This window comes from Asterias amurensis, chromosome 2 (genome assembly GCF_032118995.1).
Source record: "Asterias amurensis chromosome 2, ASM3211899v1".
Taxonomy (NCBI): Eukaryota; Metazoa; Echinodermata; class Asteroidea; order Forcipulatida; family Asteriidae; genus Asterias; species Asterias amurensis.
In genome coordinates, this window is record NC_092649.1 from 30,708,283 (window position 1) to 30,734,158 (window position 25,876).

The 25,876-nt window shown below is 40.4% G+C and overlaps 1 protein-coding gene across 2 annotated transcripts in view; it reads right to left on the reverse strand.

Annotated features, from left to right (window-relative positions):
- Positions 1 to 3,312: 3,312 nt before the first annotated feature.
- The window catches only part of LOC139933872 (uncharacterized), a 28,289-nt gene continuing 5,725 nt past the window's right edge, over positions 3,313 to 25,876 (reverse strand). Inside the window, exons 6-22 of one of the 2 annotated variants that reach the window (XM_071928117.1) lie at positions 23,160 to 23,279; positions 22,771 to 22,885; positions 21,992 to 22,339; positions 21,032 to 21,166; positions 20,155 to 20,419; positions 19,643 to 19,785; positions 17,732 to 17,806; positions 16,703 to 16,852; positions 15,282 to 15,322; positions 14,701 to 14,856; positions 14,212 to 14,230; positions 13,659 to 13,730; positions 12,178 to 12,259; positions 11,504 to 11,565; positions 10,217 to 10,328; positions 8,456 to 8,547; positions 3,313 to 5,542 (exon numbers count right to left, since the gene is read on the reverse strand). In XM_071928117.1, coding sequence (XP_071784218.1) covers positions 5,385 to 5,542; positions 8,456 to 8,547; positions 10,217 to 10,328; positions 11,504 to 11,565; positions 12,178 to 12,259; positions 13,659 to 13,730; positions 14,212 to 14,230; positions 14,701 to 14,856; positions 15,282 to 15,322; positions 16,703 to 16,852; positions 17,732 to 17,806; positions 19,643 to 19,785; positions 20,155 to 20,419; positions 21,032 to 21,166; positions 21,992 to 22,339; positions 22,771 to 22,885; positions 23,160 to 23,279 — 2,145 coding nt within the window. In that variant the 3' untranslated portion in view covers positions 3,313 to 5,384. Of the gene's footprint in view, positions 5,543 to 8,455; positions 8,548 to 10,216; positions 10,329 to 11,503; positions 11,566 to 12,177; positions 12,260 to 13,658; positions 13,731 to 14,211; positions 14,231 to 14,681; positions 14,857 to 15,281; positions 15,323 to 16,702; positions 16,853 to 17,731; positions 17,807 to 19,642; positions 19,786 to 20,154; positions 20,420 to 21,031; positions 21,167 to 21,991; positions 22,340 to 22,770; positions 22,886 to 23,159; positions 23,280 to 25,876 lie in introns of both variants that reach the window. The other variant, XM_071928116.1, reaches the window with a different exon arrangement.

Genomic DNA, 25,876 nt, shown 5'->3' on the forward strand with positions numbered 1-25,876 from the left:
AATGGGTTAGATCTTCGCTTACCGTTTTCACACTCTAGTCTTTGTCTTTCGTTGGATGAAATCCAATGCCATATCCAGAACCACACAATCCATAGATTACTCTCACCAGAAAAATGTTGTGCCTTGAATCTTGACTTGGAACACGGCAGCTTTCAACGTCCGCACTCCTATCGTCGTTCGCCGACTCGGCCTACATCCGCCAGCAAGGCCCGGTGCACATTCTTGACGGAAAAGTCAGTTAAAAAACAACCCCTATACTCAACACTACAGTTCAAGTTCTGAAGGGGTCTATTAAGGTTAAGTTTCAAACGTAGGCATTGAGATTATGTGCTTGAACAAAAAGTTTTTAAAAGAGCTCTAGTCTATGCTCGACATCACATGGCTTCGGTCGTGCATCTTAATACACTGCAGTCAGTCCGCGTTCAGTTGTCACTGAGCACTCTTTAGCCACACTCGAGTGCTCAATATTGAAGTTAAATATTGTCTAATGGTTCACTTCTAACAAGTCTGTAGTCCTAGTTGAACTCACGATATGTACTGAAGGGCTCAATGGTGATTTGTTTCTTCTTCTGCATTTTGTAAAAGTGACAATTCCTTCTTGCAAGTGAAAGATTTACACAGCACTCTCCCCGTCCTTTCTCTATGCTCCGTTTCAGAAACATGGTCTCAGACGACTGTGCTTCAAAACTCAACCAAGGCTATTGTCAAATGCTGCATCAGTTTCAGCCAAAATTTCCTTAACTTTTTATCAGCAATTATGAGTTATTTTGTTCGGTAAAGTTCATCAAAAACGCGACGTCCAAATCCAGCGCTGGAGCCCAGAGGTAGGGCCCATCCTTCGTGCAGTCCACGCGTACTAAAAGTGACTTGTCAAAATGTCGTCTGCCCACAAGTGCCCACACGCCCGCACGTGCGCCTCGTTTGCATAATTACACCTGCTGAGATTGCAATTAGTGAATCTGATTGGAGGTTGGATCGCAATCAGTGAATCTGATTGGAGGACCCAACTCTTAAGAATAACAAACTCGCGTGGGGTCTTTCTGCCCATTTCAACTGGATCTGATTGGAGGTTGAAATTACAATCAGTGAATCTGATTGGAGGATCCAACTCTTCAAGAACAACAAACTCGCGTGTAGGCTAGTCACTCTGCCCATTTTAACTGCGCAGGTCACTGTTATCTAGGGACTGGATGCTTGTAATGCATTTGCATGCAGTGTGGTTAAATCCAGGGGCCAAAAAGGCAACAAGCCATTTCTCAGTAAAGTGAGGGCGCTGTTTCGATTTCTCGACACCGGGCTTGGAATTAAGACATATGATTATTATTGTTCCATAATAAAAAGCTTAAGTAAAGGCAGTCCCAAAAGATCTGAGCAACTTCTCACTCTCTTCATTACAAATGTCAGAGTTCTTTTTAACTTTGTATAGAGAATGGTGTTTATTGCGGGAAGTGAAAGTAAATGATTTTATTAAATAACGTGAAGGATGTATGTCGGAGCTAACCCTAGTGGTCAGAGAGATTCATCTATTGTTCAGCTTTCAAAATTAATGGAAGTCACACACCTGTTTCCTTCGCTTTCAACCAGAAATACTCTTTAACCCCCCCCCCCAAAAAAAAAAAAAAAATAAAAAATAAAAAAAATAAAATATCTATATAAGAAAACAATTATAATAATAATAATAATAATAATCATTATAATAATAATAATAATAATAATAATAATAATAATAATACTAATAAAGTAAGAATATATATATATATATTATTTTGTTTTAGTTCCCAGTTAAAAGTTGAAGTTTTTCTTCCCAGTTAATATGTGACCATAAGTAGAGTAAATGGCCTTAGCTTTCGATCTTATCCTCGGAGGCATAAAACAAGTACAATCAATACCATACCAATTTTGTTGAAAAAAGAAAGAGGGGAGACTGCCCTTAGAGGGTTTCTTTTGATTGATTTCCAAACATACAAACAAGGCCATCGCTATAAGAAAAGGATCACCACACTTGATGAACTGACCTATGGGCATATCTGTTTCAATTAGGTTTTTCTTCCCAGTTAATATTTGTTGCCAAATTAATGTTCAGAGTGCTGGTTGTTATTTGTACAGTTCTTTTTGTTGTCTTTTTGGTTTTCTCGCTTGTTGGCCTTTAGGTCTTTTTGCTTGATTTTGTTGAACTGGGGTCATCCCCCAAACTGTGAACATGAAGCTCCATTATTGCACTGTGTAATACCAAATCAAGAGCATCAATCCTGGGGGCAGCAGATGACACCACTTAAAGGGTAAAAATTTCACCTCCCCCCCCTCCCCCCCCTCAAGATTACACACCACAGAGCATCTTAAATGAAAAGTGATGACACGACGTAAAGGATTATCGTGCGAATGCTCCATCTTTGACAGATTTGCAACCCCCCCCACCCTAAACAGAGTGGGAGGGACATGTCCCCCACACTCTTTTTTTGTAGGTGGGGGTACACAATATGAAATATCCCCGTGTCTTTGACCACCTTTTACATGATACCCAAATATCGCACTGTGTAATACCGAACCATGTACGTGTACCATAATGGGCATTTATCTAAAGTAAGGGGCGGGAGACACATCCCACACTTTATGAGGGGACACCACATCTCGTCCCTCCATATTTTTGAGCATTTTTATCATACACATACACTACACATACCCTTCTGTTAAAAAAAAAAAAATGAAAGTTCAAGAAGTTCAAGAATCCAAAAGGGCCCTGAAGGCTTATTGTTCTGTTTCGTTTGCCATGATTCCTCTAAATGGCCTAAGATTGCACAACAGAGCATCTAGAATGCAACTTTCCCAGACCCATGGCGTAAAGGTTTCACACTCGCATGCCCACTCTTTGACAGATTTGTCACCTAAAATTTGTTACAGATCTGCAACTGAAGATGCTGCTTACCCACCATAAAGCATCTGAAATGTAAAATATTCCCCAGACCCCAAGGCCATAAGAAGGCTTCTCGTTTTGACTCGCATCTTTAATAGATTTGCCCCACCACCCCTCCCCCCCTGCCATCCAAGTGATTGTTTGGATCAACCTTTGACGATGCTGGTGATAATTTGGATGAAACGTCCACATCACCCACATCACCCCAGACCCCACGCTGCCAATGTTGTGACTAACAATGCCCCCCCCAATCTTTCAAGACGGATCGACACCCATGGTGCCCATTAGTCAATTTATTCCAATCCAATGTTAATATTGTGATACGATAGTAGAGTTGTGTTTTGGTTTTCCAGGAAACAATAACACAATCCATATAACAAGATTTCTAAATTTAACGAACATATTGTTATTTATTAGTTACAAGCTCAATTTTCAGTTAAGTAAAAAGTCAATCAACAAATATGTTAATTGTTCATAATCATTGTGACATTACTTGAACAGACTGTTATAAACACTGAGGGCCCCTTCCAGTACTCAATAGTCCTGTGCGATGTACCACCACTCAGAGCTTGTCAGCTATTCCATCATTTACAGTTACTGTGTTTTCTGACTTACTGATAGGCCTACTAATTGTTCATCTTTGCTCCCTCAAAATATTCTGACAAATTAATATGTTAAATGAACTTGAGCAACATTTGAAGAATGTGAAGTACATGACAGGCGCCTTGTCGGTCTGGGTTCCTTCATGAAAGGCGCCTTATGGGTCTGGACTCCTGCATGACAGGTGCCTTGTGGGTCTGGGTTCCTTCATGACAGGTGCCTCATCGGTCTGGGTTCCTTCAATTCTAGCACTGGACTCACAGGTTCTACAATTCAGAAGGTTATTATATCCCAGTTAGGGTAAAGACTCTTTGTGTTTGTTGGTACCACTGTACAAAATTCAAACAGGGAGTAACACAAAAACCCAGATCCAAATCTTTTAAAGACCTCTATAGTATACTTAAACCCCACCTGATAAGGTGGTATCATCGTGTCAGACAAAGGTCTCACAAAAAGGGAGAATTTAACCGCCCAAAAAATCTTTACCGGTGTAAACAAAATAAAATGGATCACACTTAATTTCTCTAGTGCATTGATGCTTATGGAGCGATTCTATGCAGATTTGCACAATTTTCCCAGTATGAAGAATGCACAAATCGACAGAATACACAAAGTAAGCATTGACTCACAACAGCTGTCAGGGGAAAATCAATTCTGGACATCAGTTCAGATCTTTAGGGAGGAATTTATTTTTGAGAAACATGTCTGATCTAACACAATCCTATAACCATATCGTACAAGATCTTCTACATACCTCAGGTGAGTTAAAGTAGATTAGTAACAACAATAACAATAATAATATTAAATTTGGTTTTTACCCATACACCAATGTGTGTTAGCACTGTATACTCAGTACAATCCAGAGTCATGTGAACAAATATCACAAGCATATTACTCGGGTGGGATTCGAACCCACGACCCTTGCAAAAAGACAAAATGCAAGTTTAGCATCTCTTATATTGGGTGCGTTCGTTTAGCTTGCCCGGGTCGACCCCTTGTTCCTCTTGGGAAAAAAAAACCCCGCCACACACCGGGGTAAACCCAGGGAAGCTAAACAAATGCACCCAATGTTGCGGTACCCACTGCCAAAACATTCAAACTGCCTCTAGCTACCGGGCAACCTTGGTAGTCTAGTTGGTAAGACACTGCTCTAGAATTGCAAGGGTCGTGGGTTCGGATTCACCCCTAGTAACATGTCTGTATTATTTTTGTACTGGACTCAGGAAAGTACCGAGTATAAAGTGCTAACACACATCGGTGTATGGGTTAAAAAAAAAAGTTAAATATTCTTTATCCCCGATGCAAATTTAACATCCCTAACAATAATAATATTACAAGGTTAGGGTCCCTACTGTTTTATTAGCACAGGTTCTTACATAGCGCTTCATCACACCTCTAGGAGCGTGTCAAGCTCTTTTTTCCCTGCAAGGTATGCATAGCTATGTTATGAGACATATTCCTGTTTACATGTGGAACCACTGAAAGTATTTATGAATAAATAGCTTTTCAGATTGATGTGGGTAAGCACTTGTCGACTCGCTAAGCATGTATGGGCTTGACATCTTGTGAAAATACTGTTACAGTTTTTTCTTGAGTTCTCAGTAAGTTGACATTGACAATGTATTCAGCTGAGACTTTTGCTTGTTACTTTCATTGTATCTTTCTTTATAATGTTCCCCTTAAATCAGCATTACGTTGACATAACTTATGTATGACCCTACCTTTACATAATCAATATTTGCTACTAAAGCTCCATGTTCTCTTCAAACAGTGTGGATTGCCATAATGCTGATATGCAGAAAACAAATAATAAAAAATTGTTTCAAAATGTCCCTTAACTATCCAAAGAGTGCATGACTGTGGAACACTCTGATCAGTTATCATCTTCATCACCCCTATAGACTCTCAGGTTGTTGGTACGAACCACCCTGAGATTGGGACAACCATGCAGCTGGTTGGCACCATCCATTGTGACGCAGGTAGAATCAAGGTTGAGGAGGGACAGATGTGGCAACTGGAGAGACTGTATGCCTATAGAGAATAAAACACACAAATTATATTTGGAACAGCCATTATCAAGAAGTAAAACCAGCCAATATGACGATTCTCAATGCACATGATCGACACACCAAAGGATGCTTGGTGACATCGGAGTCTAAGCAACACCAGCAGCCATATGGCAGGCTTGTTTTCAAGTTTGTATAATGCAGTGAAGGTACACTAAGCATGTAATGCAGTATGGGGTAACAACAGTTTCCCTGATGCTGTATACAGAAAGTTTGTATAATGCAGTGAAGGTACACTAAGCATGTAATGCAGTATGGGGTAACAACAGTTTCCCTGATGCTGTATACAGAAAGTTTGTATAATGCAGTGAAGGTACACTAAGCATGTAATGCAGTATGGGGTAGCAACAGTTTCCCTGATGCTGTATACAGAAAGTTTGTATAATGCAGTGAAGGTACACTAAGCATGTAATGCAGTATGGGGTAACAATAGTTTCCCTGATGCTGTGTACAGAAAGTTTGTATAATGCAGTGAAGGTACACTAAGCATGTAATGCAGTATGGAGTAACAACAGTTTCCCTGATGCTGTATACAGAAAGTTTGTATAATGCAGTGAAGGTACACTAAGCATGTAATGCAGTATGGGGTAACAATAGTTTCCCTGATGCTGTATACAGAAAGTTTGTATAATGCAGTGAAGGTACACTAAGCATGTAATGCAGTATGGGGTAACAATAGTTTCCCTGATGCTGTGTACAGAAAGTTTGTATAATGCAGTGAAGGTACACTAAGCATGTAATGCAGTATGGGGTAGCAACAGTTTCCCTGATGCTGTATACAGAAAGTTTGTATAATGCAGTGAAGGTACACTAAGCATGTAATGCAGTATGGGGTAACAATAGTTTCCCTGATGCTGTATACAGAAAGTTTGTATAATGCAGTGAAGGTACACTAAGCATGTAATGCAGTATGGGGTAGCAACAGTTTCCCTGATGCTGTATACAGAAAGTTTGTATAATGCAGTGAAGGTACACTAAGCATGTAATGCAGTATGGGGTAACAATAGTTTCCCTGATGCTGTATACAGAAAGTTTGTATAATGCAGTGAAGGTACACTAAGCATGTAATGCAGTATGGGGTAACAACAGTTTACCTGATGCTGTATACAGAAAGTTTGTATAATGCAGTGAAGGTACACTAAGCATGTAATGCAGTATGGGGTAACAACAGTTTCCCTGATGCTGTATACAGAAAGTTTGTATAATGCAGTGAAGGTACACTAAGCATGTAATGCAGTATGGGGTAACAATAGTTTCCCTGATGCTGTATACAGAAAGTTTGTATAATGCAGTGAAGGTACACTAAGCATGTAATGCAGTATGGGGTAACAATAGTTTCCCTGATGCTGTATACAGAAAGTTTGTATAATGCAGTGAAGGTACACTAAGCATGTAATGCAGTATGGAGTAACAACAGTTTCCCCGATGCTGTATACAGAAAGTTTGTATAATGCAGTGAAGGTACACTAAGCATGTAATGCAGTATGGGGTAACAATAGTTTCCCTGATGCTGTATACAGAAAGTTTGTATAATGCAGTGAAGGTACACTAAGCATGTAATGCAGTATGGGGTAACAATAGTTTCCCTGATGCTGTATACAGAAAGTTTGTATAATGCAGTGAAGGTACACTAAGCATGTAATGCAGTATGGAGTAACAACAGTTTCCCCGATGCTGTATACAGAAAGTTTGTATAATGCAGTGAAGGTACACTAAGCATGTAATGCAGTATGGGGTAACAATAGTTTCCCTGATGCTGTATACAGAAAGTTTGTATAATGCAGTGAAGGTACACTAAGCATGTAATGCAGTATGGGGTAACAATAGTTTCCCTGATGCTGTATACAGAAAGTTTGTATAATGCAGTGAAGGTACACTAAGCATGTAATGCAGTATGGGGTAACAACAGTTTACCTGATGCTGTATACAGAAAGTTTGTATAATGCAGTGAAGGTACACTAAGCATGTAATGCAGTATGGGGTAGCAACAGTTTACCTGATGCTGTATACAGAAAGTTTGTATAATGCAGTGAAGGTACACTAAGCATGTAATGCAGTATGGGGTAACAATAGTTTCCCTGATGCTGTATACAGAAAGTTTGTATAATGCAGTGAAGGTACACTAAGCATGTAATGCAGTATGGGGTAACAACAGTTTACCTGATGCTGTATACAGAAAGTTTGTATAATGCAGTGAAGGTACACTAAGCATGTAATGCAGTATGGGGTAGCAACAGTTTACCTGATGCTGTATACAGAAAGTTTGTATAATGCAGTGAAGGTACACTAAGCATGTAATGCAGTATGGGGTAACAATAGTTTCCCTGATGCTGTATACAGAAAGTTTGTATAATGCAGTGAAGGTACACTAAGCATGTAATGCAGTATGGGGTAACAACAGTTTACCTGATGCTGTATACAGAAAGTTTGTATAATGCAGTGAAGGTACACTAAGCATGTAATGCAGTATGGGGTAGCAACAGTTTACCTGATGCTGTATACAGAAAGTTTGTATAATGCAGTGAAGGTACACTAAGCATGTAATGCAGTATGGGGTAACAATAGTTTCCCTGATGCTGTATACAGAAAGTTTGTATAATGCAGTGAAGGTACACTAAGCATGTAATGCAGGGTGGGTAGCAACAGTTTCCCTGATGCTGTATACAGAAAGTTTGTATAATGCAGTGAAGGTACACTAAGCATGTAATGGGCCTTTTTGAGGCATGGCAGACGTGATACGCGCACATCACACGCTGCGACTTCACTGAATAACATACATTCTATTTCTTTGGTCAATATGTTGTAGCATTGTGTCCGCCATATCTCAATAAGGCTTATGCAGTATGGGGTAACATTAGTTTCCCTGATGCTGTTTTACCTTGGTTAGAAACGTTGGTTCTACTCAGGTTGAGGCGAGTCATCTGTGAGCAGCTATTCAATGCCTTGGAACAAAGAAACTTATTCCTTATCCTGTACAGTCAAAGATAAATGGAGTACATTGGACGACTTCATTTAGGTAAGCCTCCTACTCTTTCACCAACTATTTGAATATAACTCGTAAAATGGCACAACCAAGATTAATTGTAATGATAAAGAAAAGTGAATTGAATTTCAAGAACTTTGAAAAAAGGGACAACAATTTCACCTTTGCAATAACAATAGAGCTTCTCAGATAACGTTACTTTTAAGTCTGATTTGACACTTTAAGTGAAAGCGAATGCAAAGCGAATTGCACAACTCAAATAATCAAATACACGCTGTTTTCCAATTGTAACACAAAGAAACTTTGTTTGCTTTAGCAATTTATGTGAAGGATGAACCGGGCTTTACACATGCACATCATTAACAAATGTGACTACAACTATGCTACAAAACCCATACAATATATCCTTTTGTGCGTGTTGTACCCTACGATGGCAGACCTGTCACATTGCTTTACAAATGGCAGAGAGATTGATCTACTGTATAGATCCATGTTTATGAGGACACTTAGAGTGGACAAAGCAAAACAATTGAAGTGAATTGGCTCTAATGGTGTGTTGTGCCTGAGCAGTTTAATGCATCAGACTCAAGTTGTTATGGCAAAGTCATCAGGGTGTGGGTGCTAATCCCAGTCATGATACTTAGGTCCTAAGTCATCAGGGTGTGGGTGCTAATCCCAGTCATGATACTTAGGTCCTAAGTCATCAGGGTGTGGGTGCTAATCCCAGTCATGATACTTAGGTCCTAAGTCATCAGGGTGTGGGTTCTAATCCCGGTCATGATACTTAGGTCCTAAGTCATCAGGGTGTGGGTGCTAATCCCAGTCATGATACTTTGGTCCTAAGTCATCAGGGTGTGGGTTCTAATCCCAGTCATGATACTTAGGTCCTAAGTCATCAGGGTGTGGGTGCTAATCCCAGTCATGATACTTAGGTCCTAAGTCATCAGGGTGTGGGTGCTAATCCCAGTCATGATACTTAGGTCCTAAGTCATCAGGGTGTGGGTTCTAATCCCAGTCATGATACTTAGGTCCTAAGTCATCAGGGTGTGGGTGCTAATCCCAGTCATGATACTTAGGTCCTAAGTCATCAGGGTGTGGGTTCTAATCCCAGTCATGATACTTAGGTCCTAAGTCATCAGGGTGTGGGTGCTAATCCCAGTCATGATACTTAGGTCCTAAGTCATCAGGGTGTGGGTGCTAATCCCAGTCATGATACTTAGGTCCTAAGTCATCAGGGTGTGGGTGCTAATCCCAGTCATGATACTTAGGTCCTAAGTCATCAGGGTGTGGGTGCTAATCCCAGTCATGATACTTAGGTCCTAAGTCATCAGGGTGTGGGTTCTAATCCCAGTCATGATACTTAGGTCCTAAGTCATCAGGGTGTGGGTGCTAATCCCAGTCATGATACTTAGGTCCTAAGTCATCAGAGTGTGGGTTCTAATCCCAGTCATGATACTTAGGTCCTTGAGTAAAACTTAATTGCTTCTCTGCATCCAGGGGTGAATGGGTACCTATGAGGGCAGATATGGTTCTTGTGCTTGGTGTGTTACAAACTGGCAGTGCAAGTTACATACTCCCCAGTAAGCTGAGATGGCCCTACAGTGGTAAGAATGTGGAAACACCATGAGGCACCACTGAGTGACAGATAAAACTTACTGAGTTGCAGCCATACTGAGGACCTGTAACCTGTTGAAGCATCCAATAACACTAGCTCCTTCATCTGTAATAGCTGTACGATCCAAGTGCAGCTCCTTTAATTCCACTAAGCCTATATTAAGCAAACCAGGCAGATAATCCATTATCTTTCAATATATATTTGGTTTGCGGTAACACCATGTGTATATCTACTTGCCAGGTAGAGGTTGTTCTTTAGAGAAGTGTCTTGCTATATATTCTACTACCGTGGAGTAGATTAACACCATGTGTATATCTCCTTCTGGGTTAGAATGGTGACGTCTTGCATAAATATTAAGAGAGGTGTATAGGATTGTTATGAACATCCGCATCTCCATCTACACACAATGAGACAGGTTTAAAGAATATTTTGCTTGGCTGAAGGTCCATACTGTTCTATTTTTACCATATATAAATAAGGGAATGAATGTGTGGTGAAGAGGTTTTCAACTAGTGGTTTAATCCCAACGAGGCCTGTTCTTGATAGTTTACCGAGAGGAAGTCAAGGTAAATTATCAAGAACCAGGCCTTGGCGGGTTTAAACCACTAGTTTAAAACTGATTCAACACACTTTGATTCCCATTCATAAATACCTTTTCGGTCAAAATCATAATCACTTGTTGGTCAAAAAATAAAATAAATGCAAAAATTTTAAGTGTTAAATGATTTCTTTCAACACAACACCCCTCCAGCTACGAAATGGTAGAGCCCTCCGCTGCCCTCGCGTAAACAACTTATAAAAAGTGAATGCTGTGGGCGTCGCGCGTATCGCGTGATGTGGCACAACTGTCTCAGCCATTGCTCTCAACCAATAGGAATGAAGAAACTGTCTTATAAGTACAGGTGCAAGGTTGCGTGTCACGTCTATGAATTACCACTTTTTACCGATCATTAACAAAAGGTTTATGCATACCCACGTGACGCGCTCTCCACCAATAGGAGTAGAGAAACTGTCTGGGGTATTTATGATTAACTGATGATTCCCAAAGCCCAACGTATTTCTTAACAACAATTAACAAGAATTTTGGTGAGCAGACCAACTGCTGTGCTTAATTCCCCCTGACCCCCAATCTATAACCATCTAAGACTAGTTTGATTTTAACAAAATATAAAATAGGACCATATATGTGATTTGAGGCATTGTAACAATGTTGACAATTGTTTTTTTTAACAATCTGTGCTCGTTCTCATCAAGAGACTGAAGACTTGGCTAAAGTTTTTATTTCTTGTCTCCTGTTGAAGTGAATGCTTATTTTCCAAAGTTCCTACCTTTGATATATGTCATGGCAAGGTCCGTTATCTTGGTGTTGTTGAGAGACAGCTTTGTCAAACTGCAATTAATCAATATAATCCAACTCTTGTTCAAATGAGACCAACTCTAGCATTCACAGTGATGTATTACAACCATTAAAAGGGCCAAAATATGAGGGGTGAGTGGGTCAAAGAAAATACTGAATTATTATAATTTACTTTAACTTTTGTTTAAAATATACAAGTTCAAGTATAATTTCTCAGACACAATTTCTATTGGCCAACTAGTCAGATTGTGGACTTAATTCCTGGTAACAATACATGTTAATTCAACCAGCTTGAGGTTGGAGTTGAGAAAGATTGAGGAATAGTTCAATTCTACCGGTTGAACAGGGATAATAATGAAAGTGTCTTGATCTACAATCCCAGCCAAACTGCTTGGGCCACCCATTCGCTACCTTACAGTAAACATTCCTTATCGACTTCCCCCTGACAATAAACATTCTCTCTCCGTCTCCCACTCAATGTTGATTGAGACGCAGAATACCGCACAATGAGGACCAACATGGAAAGGGGGCATGGAGGCCCAGCGAGATATGGCAGGGATTGTAGCTACTAGGGTTATTATTAATGACAACATTCCCACACAGGTAAATAGATAGTTGATATTGTGCATCAGGTTGCCTCCATACCTTGTCATATCAGCAATGTGATGAATACCATCATCTGTTATGTGAATGTAGTCAGTCAGATCCAATGCTACTAATGGCATACCTTCATAAAATGCACAAAAATAATAGAGTTAGTGGAACTGCACTGGTATACACATAACACATTTAAGAGCACACTGGAAACTCATCCACTTAAAACTATTAATTTTGGTTTTTACCCATACACCGCTGTGTATTGGCATTGTATACTCAGTTCTTTCCAGAGTCCTTTGAAAAAATATCACAGGCATATTACTCGGGTAGGATTCAAACCCACGACCCTTGCAATTCTAGAGCAGTGTCTTACCAACTAGACTACCCAGGTTGCCCGGTAGCTAGAGGCAGTTCGAATCCTATGTTTTGGAAGCGAGTAAATCCCAGTTGGCAAGACACTGCTCTAGAATTGCAAGGGTCGTGGGTTCGAATCCCACCCAAGTAACCAAGTAATATGCCTGTGATATTTTTTCACAGGACTCGGGAAAGTACTGAGTATACTGTGCTAACACACAACAGTGTATGGGTAAAAACCATAATTTATTTATCCCCGATGCAAATTTAACATCTCTTATACTTACAACTAAATATTTTCACTTGAATGGTTTAAACTTCAACTGTTAATAAGCAAGATGTAGTTTTAGCCTGTGAATTAGCCATTAATGATTAGTAATGTTTAATAATAGTTTGTATTTTAGATCAAACTGCATTTTTAATACTTCGTTAATTCACTTTATCCAGCTACATGTACTCATTGATTGTTTTGAAGACTTTTTACTCATACAGTTAAAATTCCTAATCTGTTCTAATAGTTTGTCTGTACAACTGTACCTGCTTAGTTTTTGACTCGTGCCTTTTCTTCAGCACCCTGGAGCATGTCAATATGATTAAGGCCTTCCATATACACATTGGGTATTTTTTTAATATTGTTATTATTATATTGAAGAGGGAGGCTCATGAAGAATTAGAACCCCCATGAGCATTTCAATCAATACTAAAAGGATAACTTTTGGGGCACACAATAGAAACCAGCTTTTCTGTGTATGTGTTTGATGTTGTTTTGTACATGAGAAACACCCATCCCAAAGCCCCAGCCCCACACCTGCTAAAGCTAGTTCTCAGCCCCATACAAAGATATTTGCTGGGTGCACACTCACTATATGGACACTGTATGTTTGGCCTGAAGTATCTTTATGCTATTAGATTTGGTCGTCATTTTTCCTTATTTATAAGTAAGCATCTAATCTTTCAAGCTTTTCTAAATAAAAAGCTTTTGTAAATAGAACTCAAAGCTCATTCCACAATTGATTTTGACTGACACGTCATTGTGCGAATGGAGTTGTTTATAATTTTTTGCTAACTTAAAGCGCGCAGCACTAAGTCAAACTCTGTGTGTCTGTGGAGTTGTTTTTCAATTTTTGTTTTAATCTCAAGATACCATGTTTTCAATGGTCACTGCTACAACTTACCTGCAATTGAGCAAAGTCCATTGTTTGTAGTGGTATGTCTGTCTGGCATCTGTAACTGCTTAAGATCCAAACCTGAGTATAAGAGAAGATAGGATCCTGAGTTAGTGATTAGGTCCTCAAGGAATTCAATATCTATAAGCATAAACATACACACAATGTTTTACTAAGCTGTTCATAAAAAGACAATTGCTGTGTAGCACCTTGTCCCCAGTCATGATCAACCCCTTTGCCCCCCTTAACCCAAGAGTCCCCCTACACTCATCAACATGACACACCTTGGAGATGATGCAGCACCTTGTCCCCGTCATGATCAACCCCTTTGCCCCCTTAACCAAAGAGTCCCCCTACACCCATCAACATGACACACCTTGGAGATGGTGCAGCACCTTGTCTCCAGTCATGATCAACCCCTTTGCCCCCTTAACCAAAGAGTCCCCCTACACTCATCAACATGACACACCTTGGAGATGATGCAGCACCTTGTCCCCAGTCATGATCAACCCCTTTGCCCCCTTAACCAAAGAGTCCCCCTACACTCATCAACATGACACACCTTGGAGATGATGCAGCACCTTGTCCCCAGTCATGATCAACCCCTTTGCCCCCCTTAACCAAAGAGTCCCCCTACACCCATCAACATGACACACCTTGGAGATGATGCAGCACCTTGTCCCCAGTCGTGATCAACCCCTTTGCCCCCCTTAACCAAAGAGTCCCCCTACACCCATCAACATGACACACCTTGGAGATGATGCAGCACCTTGTCCCCAGTCATGATCAACCCCTTTGCCCCCCTTAACCAAAGAGTCCCCCTACACTTATCAACATGACACACCTTGGAGATGGTGCAGCACCTTGTCTCCAGTCATGATCAACCCCTTTGCCCCCCTTAACCAAAGAGTCCCCCTACACTTATCAACATGACACACCTTGGAGATGGTGCAGCACCTTGTCCCCAGTCATGATCAACCCCTTTGCCCCCCTTAACCAAAGAGTCCCCCTACACTTATCAACATGACACACCTTGGAGATGGTGCAGCACCTTGTCTCCAGTCAGGCCTTCTAGCAGCATAACATTGACAGCTTGTAAGTCAGGAAGATTAGCAAGTTGATCCAAGGCTTCAGCAGTGAGAGTATTTCGTGCAATGTTAATGGAGCCTAGAGTTGTCAGATTTCCAATTCCTTGTAGACTGGACACCTACATGTAAGAACATCCAAAAATAAACAAGAATTTAGCACAATGTGTTACAAGGTAAAAGTGTTTTGATTGTTTTGCCTTTAATTTTTTTTTAATAGTTTCTCTTCATTGTTATTTTAGGTTTTCGCGGTAATTTTATTACAAATTCCGATATTATATTTTTAGTAAAATTGAAAGCGACTCAAACCAGTCGCAAAATGTTCACAATGTAGTAGCAATTGTTCTTTTGGGATTAAAAAAGATTTAACAATTCAATTTAACAATCTATTATTTATAGTTATTATTGGACACATAACTCCAACAAAACTCAAAAACAAATTAACCAAGCTTAGTAGGGTAAAATGATCAATTGAGCCAACTTTAAAAACAGTGCCTTCATAAATGAGCATCATTACAAAGTGTCCACAAAAACTAATATTACTTACTTTTGTTTTTTCCAAGCTAAGACTCTTCAAATTTGGAAACACTGCAACAACAAAAAAAGTGTTGTAAATTTTTGCATGATTTTCTAACAAACTCCAAAACCAGAACCACAACTCAACATCCGAGCTGTTGGACTCTGAATATGGTGTTATGATATGTCATTTCGACCAACAATCAGAGGAAATGTTCAGTGAAATACGATTCTAACATTTTCAATGGTTTCAGATTTGTATCCCTTGAACAAATTGTTGCCTCCACAAAATGTGGACCATAAGTTCTGCTAAGTAATTTTGTCAATAGTAATAATAATACTTGGTTCTCATTTAGTACTTTTTATCATACCCCTTGGTGCGAAACAAAGCACTCAGTGGTTTATCTGCAAGGTATGTTGAGCTATGATTTTGAAGTATAATACATTCTTCTTATATCACCATGTAATGGTTTTACAAGGTGCTGTGGCGCAATATGCTGCCAATCAAACTAGGAACACCGGGGCAAACCCCTACTTTTACGATAAGCGCACTGGATTTCTTTCTGGCGTTTCACAACACACGAGACCAACAGTTTTACAGAACCATCGGAAGGATGAAGCATGTGGTTAAGTATCTTGATGGATGAAGCATGTGTTTAAGTGTCTTGATTAAGGACACAAGTGTCACGACTGGGACTGGAACCCATACTCTGTTGATCAGAAACACCAGAGCTCGAGTTTGGTGCTCTTTACCACTTGGCCACTACACGCCACAGGCACAAGTATTAAGCAGCGAATTTAGTAGTGAAATAAGTTACTTGTGTGAACATACCCTTATTGGGCTTAACAAGACAATTGAGCCACTCACCTGCTAGTAATGGAATGACAATATCGGATACATTGGTTCTGCTTAGACTCAGATGAGTTAAATGAACCATAGATGAGGAAGCCAAAACTCTGACTCCTTTATCACTCACTGAGGTATCGGCTTTACAAGACAATTGAGCCACTCACCTGCTAGTAATGGAATGACAATATCGGATACATTGGTTCTGCTTAGACTCAGATGAGTTAAATGAACCATAGATGAGGAAGCCAAAACTCTGACTCCTTTATCACTCACTGAGGTATCGGCTTTACAAGACAATTGAGCCACTCACCTGCTAGTAATGGAATGACAATATCGGATACATTGGTTCTGCTTAGACTCAGATGAGTTAAATGAACCATAGATGAGGAAGCCAAAACTCTGACTCCTTTATCACTCACTGAGGTATCGGCTTTACAAGACAATTGAGCCACTCACCTGCTAGTAATGGAATGACAATATCGGATACATTGGTTCTGCTTAGACTCAGATGAGTTAAATGAACCATAGATGAGGAAGCCAAAACTCTGACTCCTTTATCACTCACTGAGGTATCGGCTTTACAAGACAATTGAGCCACTCACCTGCTAGTAATGGAATGACAGTATCGGATACATTGGTTCTGCTTAGACTCAGATGAGTTAAATGAACCATAGATGAGGAAGCCAAATCACTGACTCCTTTATCACTCACTGAGGTATCCTCCATAATCAAGGTCACCAGATTGGATAGATCTGAAAACAACCAACAATCAATCATTATACAAATAATACTATGCAGCTCTTACATGTCTGCAGGTATAACAGAAACTTGAGTGTGTCAGAGATACTTCACATCACAGTCTTCCAAAGTCTGACAAATTGTGACCTCTGACGTCACACGAAAACCATAACATGATTCGCGCGCATACCGCCGGGCAAAACCTTTGTGTTTTGGCAGCCAGCAAGAAAGTGTACGCAATCTTACTACGACTACGCAACTTAGTGCCCGGCGAAACATGACGTATATAGTGTTTTGTCAACAGAGGGCGGTTGGAATGTAAACATAGGTCACATCGTCTATAGGATGTGAATGTATGGCTTGGGTATACCGACAAACACACAGCAAAGTAATACAGGGGAAATCTTATTCAAGATGTATGTGGTTGCTTATAATGTGATTTAGCACTTCCGGATACCTGATCAAATTAAGCAAGCCTTTTAAAATCAAAGCTCCAAATTGATAAAGTAGTCCAGTCTTGAGTTTCTTGAAGTCAAGTATTAAAGTTGATTGATAAAGTTGGGCAGGAAGGTTGTTTCAAAGCCTAGGACCAGTAAAGCGGTAAGCACTGTGACCAACCGAGTACAAGACGGTATTTGAAACTTCACCATGCTAACCTTCAAACCATGCTAACCTTCAACCATGCTAACCTTTAAACTATGCTAACCTTCAAACTATGCTAACCTTCAAACCATGCTAACCTTCAAACCATGCTAACCTTCAAACTATGCCAACCTTCAAACTATGCTAACCTTCAAACTATGCTAACCTTCAAACCATTCTTACCCTCAAACCATGCTAACCTTCAAACCATGCTAACCTTCAAACTATGCTAACCTTCAAACCATTCTTACCTTTGATTGATTGTAGACTCCCATCAGTGAGTTGTTTGTTGTTACTGATGTTCAGATGCTGAAGTTTCTTCATACCTTGAAGAAAACAAATGATGTTATTCTTGAGTTGGGTAGTGAGAAGTACAGTGGACGTGGGGGGGGGGGGGGGCAGGGGGTTGGATGGTGAGGGGTTTATAGATTACAACGATACTAATGTAGAGAAGCTGAATTTTTAAGGATGTGGGTCCAACGTGTTAGAGCTGAAGGCAAACAAGGATGCCTTTGTGAAAGAGTTACATGCCACATCAGAATATAGAGATTATGGAACACAGCCACAAAAAAGCTTGGGCGATATCACGATATTATCGAATATCGCGATACTAATTTGGAAATGATTTTGATATCGGTTCGATTTGGTTTTAATCAAAATATCAATATATGGCGATATATGGCGATATATCGTGATATCGATTTAGTATCGCAATATCGCGATGTATTTCCTAGATGAGACATCTTGCACCCCATAGGCTTTGAGTAAAACCATAAGCATAGGTCATTATAACACCTCTCTTATGCTACGATTGTCTCTTCTACAACTTTCACTGGGAGTTTGAAGACTGATGATGTCAAATTTAAATAATTGCGATTCTATCGAATATCGCGATATATTATCGGCGATATATCGTGAATAAAGTAATTTGATATCGCCCAAGCTTAGCCATAAACTAAAGGTATTTGGTTTTCTTTGGTCTGTAAGGAGATGGCATGTACTATAACCACAGGGTAGACTTACTACTGATAGAGACAAATGCTTGGTCTGTGAGGAGAGGGCATGTACTATAACCACAGGGTACCCTTACTACTGATAGAGACAAATGCTTTGTCTGTGAGGAGGGGGCATGTACTATAACCACAGGGCAGACTTACTACTGATAGAGACAAATGCTTGGTCTGTGAGGAGAGGGCATGTACTATAACCACAGGGCAGACTTACTACTGATAGAGACAAATGCTTGGTCTGTGAGGAGAGGGCATGTACTATAACCACAGGGTAGACTTACTACTGATAGAGACAAATGCTTTGTCTGTGAGGAGGGGGCATGTACTATAACCACAGGGCAGACTTACTACTGATAGAGACAAATGCTTGGTCTGTGAGGAGAGGGCATGTACTATAACCACAGGGCAGACTTACTACTGATAGAGACAAATGCTTGGTCTGTGAGGAGAGGGCATGTACTATAACCACAGGGTAGACTTACTACTGATAGAGACAAATGCTTGGTCTGTGAGGAGAGGGCATGTACTATAACCACAGGGTAGACTTACTACTGATAGAGACAAATGCTTGGTCTGTGAGGAGATGGCATGTACTATAACCACAGGGTAGACTTACTACTGATAGAGACAAATGCTTGGTCTGTGAGGAGAGGGCATGTACTACAACCACAGGGTAGACTTACTACTGATAGAGACAAATGCTTGGTCTGTGAGGAGAGGGCATGTACTATAACCACAGGGTAGACTTACTACTGATAGAGACAAATGCTTGGTCTGTGAGGAGAGGGCAGGTACTATAACCACAGGGCAGACTTACTACTGATAGAGACAAATGCTTGGTCTGTGAGGAGAGGGCATGTACTATAACCACAGGGTAGACTTACTACTGATAGAGACAAATGCTTGGTCTGTGAGGAGAGGGCAGGTACTATAACCACAGGGCAGACTTACTACTGATAGAGACAAATGCTTGGTCTGTGAGGAGAGGGCATGTACTATAACCACAGGGTAGACTTACTACTGATAGAGACAAATGCTTGGTCTGTGAGGAGGGGGCAGGTACTATAACCACAGGGCAGACTTACTACTGATAGAGACAAATGCTTGGTCTGTGAGGAGGGGGCAGGTACTATAACCACAGGGCAGACTTACTACTGATAGAGACAAATGCTTGGTCTGTGAGGAGGGGGCATGCACATAGGCTGAGTCTGTTGATGTGGATGTGCAGTCTGACAGCTTGCATAAGCTCATTGGTAGTGTACTTGTAGCAGTCCAGCGTCAAGTGCTGAAGATGACTGAGGAAAAGAAGGTGAAAAATGATTTTTGATCTGATAATTAACCCAAATAGAAACAAATGGTAGTGTGTCGTAGCTGAGTGGTTTAGATCACTGAACCTAAGTTCTGATGTTGAGAAGGAATGCCCTAGTGGCACAAACCATAATCCAGTGGACCACAAGGCATTCTGCAGGATTGAGCCATTGTGCAGAACTTGTAAAACATTCAAACTTATGTATTTTGAACATTCCGATAAAACAATCTGGTGGTCCAAGTAACCCCACTGGAATACCTGACCGGTTATTGTGGAACACTCTTACAGTTTAGACTACTCAGGCACTCTCTACAGACCACGCAGTGATTGGAAACCAGACTGAGAATGAACTCACCAGGGCAAGAACAAATTAAGTGTCTTAGGTCTGAGAGTTGCAGACTTCTTTAGTTCATCTACTAATTGGCTAGCAATGTGTGGAGGTAATGCCTCCAGGGTAGTTACAGGTTGATGTGATCTCCCCTCGATGCGTTTACTGACACAGTGGAGACATAGATCTTGTAAAGCTGGTAGGGATGAGGCTGGTCTCTCTGGGCTCTTAGAGGTACAAGAGGAAGCCTGGGACACGGCAGCGGCTGCTAGCCTTGACAGCGCTGCTGCAGCTATGGATAGAACAAACAAACTTGTCCATGACATCACTGGCGTGTCAAGGCAGAGAGATATAGAGCATGAAAATCCAGATCTAATCGTTATCAGAGTTTGGGTTGCAAGCTGTGTGGTGACACTGATGTCCTTTAGAGAGACATACATCAATGTTTTAGATTCAAAGGCTCTCTTGTAGCACTAAGACACTGCATATAAATGCTTTCAAATTATGTGATTTACACAGAGTGTGTCTTTGAAACTCGGCCTGACTGGTCATAGTGCTTGTGTTTTTGAGTGAGATAAATAATCACCTTTTGTTTGGAAACAATAATCTAGGTTAATAGGTCGTTATAGGAATATAACCGGGAATACTTGTCATGGAAGATTATGGGTTAACCCCAGTGTTTTGTTTCTTAGAAAACACCTTTGTCACCAGGTGTCCTTAGCCTTCTCCTCAATATTCTTTCTTTACGCATCCTCACTTTTACAACTGGAAATCTGTTTAATTGGTTTCAAAATTAAAAATCAATAACAATAAAATAAAGTAGAAAAAAATACACTGGCCTAAACTGATCTTAGAATAAGTTTAGCTTTTATTTTTTCAACCCTTTTGCAGAGTTGAGTCTTACCTGCTCTCTGTGGGCTTGGTACGCCCTCTGGATCATTGGCACCAGGCTCAACATTTCTGAAGCCATAGTCAAAGTTGAGATTTCTCCTGCCATCTTGAAGACGGTTTCCTCCTCCCCAATCATAATTGCCTCCTCCTAAACGATAGCAAATTATTCCAGGCTTTTTATGTATTTTATTTTATTTATTACAAATCCAACAGCCTAATTACAACCAATAGCAGGATAGATAGGAAACAGGAACTTTTTAAAAACTAAGATGTGGAGGGACAACTCAAATTAGAAAAACACCCGCAATTAGAATGAAAACGCAATCCACATGCAAGGCTCCGGTCTATGGCAGGATTATGACGGAATTCTAACCAGAGGTAAAAAGGCAGGGAAATAAACCACTAAGACAACCTGATCCCTTGTTGTCTTAACCCTGATGAATACATTGTAAACAAATCACACAATTAGGTCAGTAGAAAACTGTAAAGGCAAATGAGATTGAGGCAGGGCTAAGGATTGGGTCAAGGTTACAAAGTCTTTACATGATCTTGCTTCGTATTGGATTGGTGGGTTATAGAATGACTGATATGTTAGGACTAGGGGTTAGGGTCTAACTACCTTGTACATCCTGCAGACCCCAAGGTACATGTTGAGGTGGTGCTATGAGCAATGAGTATTGGACTGGTGGGTTATAGAATGACTGATATGTTAGGACCATGGGTTAGGGTCTAACTACCTTGTACATCCTGCAGACCCCAATGTACATGTTGAGGTGGTGCTATGAGCAATGAATATTGGACTGTTGGGTTATAGAATGACTGATATGTTAGGACCATGGGTTAGGGTCTATCTACCTTGTACATCCTGTAGACCCCAAGGTACATGTTGAGGTGGTGCTATGAGCAATGAGTATTGGATTGGTGGTGTATAGAATGATTGATATGTTAGGACTAGGGGTTAGGGTCTAACTACCTTGTACATCCTGTAGACCCCAAGGTACATGTTGAGGTGGAGCTGGGGCTCCCCAAAGCATATCCTCTTCCCTTTCACCTTCCTCATCGACATCACCCATTTCCTCATCTTGCACTATGACATCCTCCACATCCATTGGTGCATGCTCTTCCCCGCTCAGATCATTTTCTGGGCTAAGGGCTTGTCCGCTGCCCCATTGGTGAAGGGGTACTGGTGGTTGAGGAAGAAGGTGTGGTGGGAGAATGGCATTGACCAAGGAACTGGGAAGCTGACCATCAAGTAGTTTGGGTGGACTGCTCTGATCAGGAGGGGCAGACTGTGCCATTCCATCATTAACTTCTCTGTCATCTGAGGGAGAAAGTAAACACAATTATGCTTTTTTCAATTGCCTCTTACTATTATTTTTTTCAAAAACTATTACATGTGATAGATTGGAGATGTGCAATAACAGTAGTATATTACTGCCATACATGATGTCATCAAACAAAACATTTGTCAGCAAGGACAAACCCATCCGACAGACAAACCCATCGACCAATCCAAATTGTTCACAATTAATCACATAGTTCTGCTTCAACTTAAATTGATTGTTTTTACTGCACCCAATACAAATAATTCACTCTAAGAAAGGAGCCAGACAATGCGATCTCTGTATAGTTATATGGCCATAAACTAAGAAGGTCAAAGTTACCTAAAGTTGTACTAGTTTTATGAGGAGAGACTAAAGACATACAAACAGGTTAGGTAACAACAGAAACACAATTAAAGTAAGTGCTTACCACTTGATGATTGTGGTGGTGCTATTTTGACCACCAGACAGCCAGTGGGTGTCAACTTTAACTCTTCCAGAGTTGAATTACCATCCTGAGTTGTGAATAGCCGATGAGGAAATGGCTAAGAGTAGGAGGTAACAAGAAAAGGCACCTAATTAACGTTTGAAGGAGACTGTATCTTTAGTGACATGAGCAACATGACTAGACGAGCATTGCAAACTCACCAAAACAACTTTCCAATTTGCGTTCCTCTTCTCAAATTCAGTTCATTGCATTCTAAGCACCACCAAGGAGAGCCAATAAGCTTGTCATTTCATTGGTCCATCAGCTCGTTCACTTAGTCCAGAATGATATTAAATAAAGGATGCTATTTTCAGCTCAAAGGGAGTATTTACCTGAATGAAATTAATAGATGTCAAGTCAGCTTGCTTAGTCCTAATGCAGTCATCAACAGACTGAAGCGTTGCTGATGAAAGAAACTTCTCTCGTATGGTCTGTCCAGATGGTAACCTTATCTGATGAAACAAAACAAACAACCAATGAGAATGGGTGACAGAGTTTACAATAGGTCTACCTCATAGGTATTTTCTAGGTATTTGAGTGCTTGAGAATTTCTTTTGGAGGTGTTAAGCGCTATAGAAATGCAGTTGTTTTTATTATTATTTCTTTCAAGATAAGACATTCAGTCTTGAGTCACCAGGTTTGATATTAAGATTTTGAACAACTGAACCCTGTTACATTTCCCAGATTTCTTGTCTCCCTATCTTTCTAATCTGGTATGCCTTAATGGTTATCTTGCCCTGCCTTTCAAATATCTGGTCCCTGGTTTAAATCCCATCTTGGACAGCACCTTACATGCAGTTTCGATTTGGAGTATCTCCTTGATTACATTGGTCTTCCCTTCTTTAGGGCTCTTCTCCCACAATTAAAACTGAACAGGTCTACCATGTCATCTCTACAAGGCCCCTTGGTTGCAAAACTAGAAAGGTTGAACAAACCGAATAACACTTATTAACAACATAGATCTTTTTGGACATATTTCTTTGGAAGCTTTCATTAGTGATGGGCAAGAAAAAGTTTTCGGATATATACTATGAAACATGATAATAAAAACAAACACACTTAGGGGCCTTGTCCAAACCTCCAAGCTGTTCCTTTCCACATGCATTCTGCGGGTGTCCAAAGATTTTTAAAACAAAAGGACCATTAGCAACCGAGCAGGTCCATGGCCAGGACCAATCATTTACATGTCAATAAACGTGAATATTCCAGCGGCTCTGCAGAGCGACTGGTTGGCTATTGTAAGGACCAGCTTATTTTAATATCAATAAGCATTTCATGGCAGCTCTGCGGACTCGCTGATCAGCAGAACCGCAGAGGAACGCAGGTTGTGAACAATGACTTTACCTTTGAAGAGCAAAACGCAAGGTAAGGGTGGATGTGTAACTAATAGCAATTTTCTCAATTTGTAAGTCAATTTTCTTGATTTTTAAGACCCAGTTAGGCCTATTGACCAAAACGGGTCTTTTTTAGAAATGGTTTTCTTTATTCCCGGCTTTGACTGACAAAAGTTTCAGCCATTACATTGCAGGCTACGTATAAGCTCCGGTTTATTTCCATAGTTTTAGTGATTTACGATTTTGTCCCACGAAGTTGCAAAAGTGGGCGTCAGAGTAAAGCAATTACAGGGAACAATTTAACAATTACAATAATCCTTTGCAGCGATCGTGATGAACATAAAACTATACTAGTTATCATACAAGAAAATGAAAGGGGGATGTGTTTATTTACGGGACAGGGTTACGAGACGTGAACAGACGAGAACCAGTTTATTTACGTAAGTACGGCGGGATTGGAACAAGTTATATAGAAACCTCCATGTATTTACATAAACGGGCACTCCTCTCAGGGGCCAGGATGTGAATAAATGAATTTGGGACTTTGGTTTTTTTACAGAAAGATGTGAGCAGGTAATGTGTTCGGATGTGGGAACTTATGGCAAAGATATATTTATCATAGGAGAAGACGGGACTTGTATGTTGCAACAAAACTTTAAGTGACTTTACCAATCTTCCTTTTAGCAACCAAACATGTGGTCTGACGTTTGGACCCTATTCTGGAAGGTCCACTCGTCACACTACTCACTCATTTTTGCACCATATTAACTCATGGACCGAACACAGCCGAAAAAAGTGGTGAACATTTTAAGTTGTTTAGCCGTGACTGAATATTTTGCTTTTTTAAAAATACAAACCAGTTCTGTGCCTCTTGAATAAGAGAAAAAAAGGGTAGCGACAAGTTCTTTAACGGCTGTTAAAACCGACAGGGTCATTGCTGTGTGATAAAGGTCAGAGCTTTTGAGAAAGAGTCACTACTCTTTTATTCCCTTTCATAAATGCTTTTTTTGTGTTAAAAAACATTAAAAATATAATTATAGACACTTTGGCAATTGAACATTGAAGGTCTGAGGTATTTATTTCAAAAACTTTGTGAAGAATCTGTTTGATGCGTGCGGGTTGAGGTACACGCAGGTTGAGGTACGCTTAAAATAGATTACGCGCTGTAACTAATAGCTATAAATTGCGCATTCCGCATGATAATAGTGGCATACACGCTTGCCCGACACGCAGAAGGCAGCCAATTATAAACAGCTCCAGCTGGTCATTATCAACCGTTTAAACACCCCATCTCCACAGATAGGAGTAGGGAAACGGTCTGGGGTTTATGAATGCCGTTAACTGCCTCTGGATAGATGCTGAGTTTCAAAGTCGGCGATTTGGTTGACTCTATTGAATGTCTAAACAATCTTGCAGCGCTCGATTATCACATGAGCAGGGGGTTGGCTGGCGCACCCAATGTGCATGGTGCAATGGTATTGTCGATGCGGCCTGTCCGCTTCCAGGACGATGGTATTCATGAGTTAAAAAAGTATTATTTTGGGGAGAGCAAGGCCGGTCCCCGTCCAAGCTGCAGATATTCATGACCTGAAAACTTACAACTTATTTTTTCATGAGACTTATTGTTATAACAACACTAGGGCCCGGCATGGATCATCACATGAGCAGGGGGTTGGCTGGCGCACCCAATGTGCATGGTGCAATGGTATTGTCGA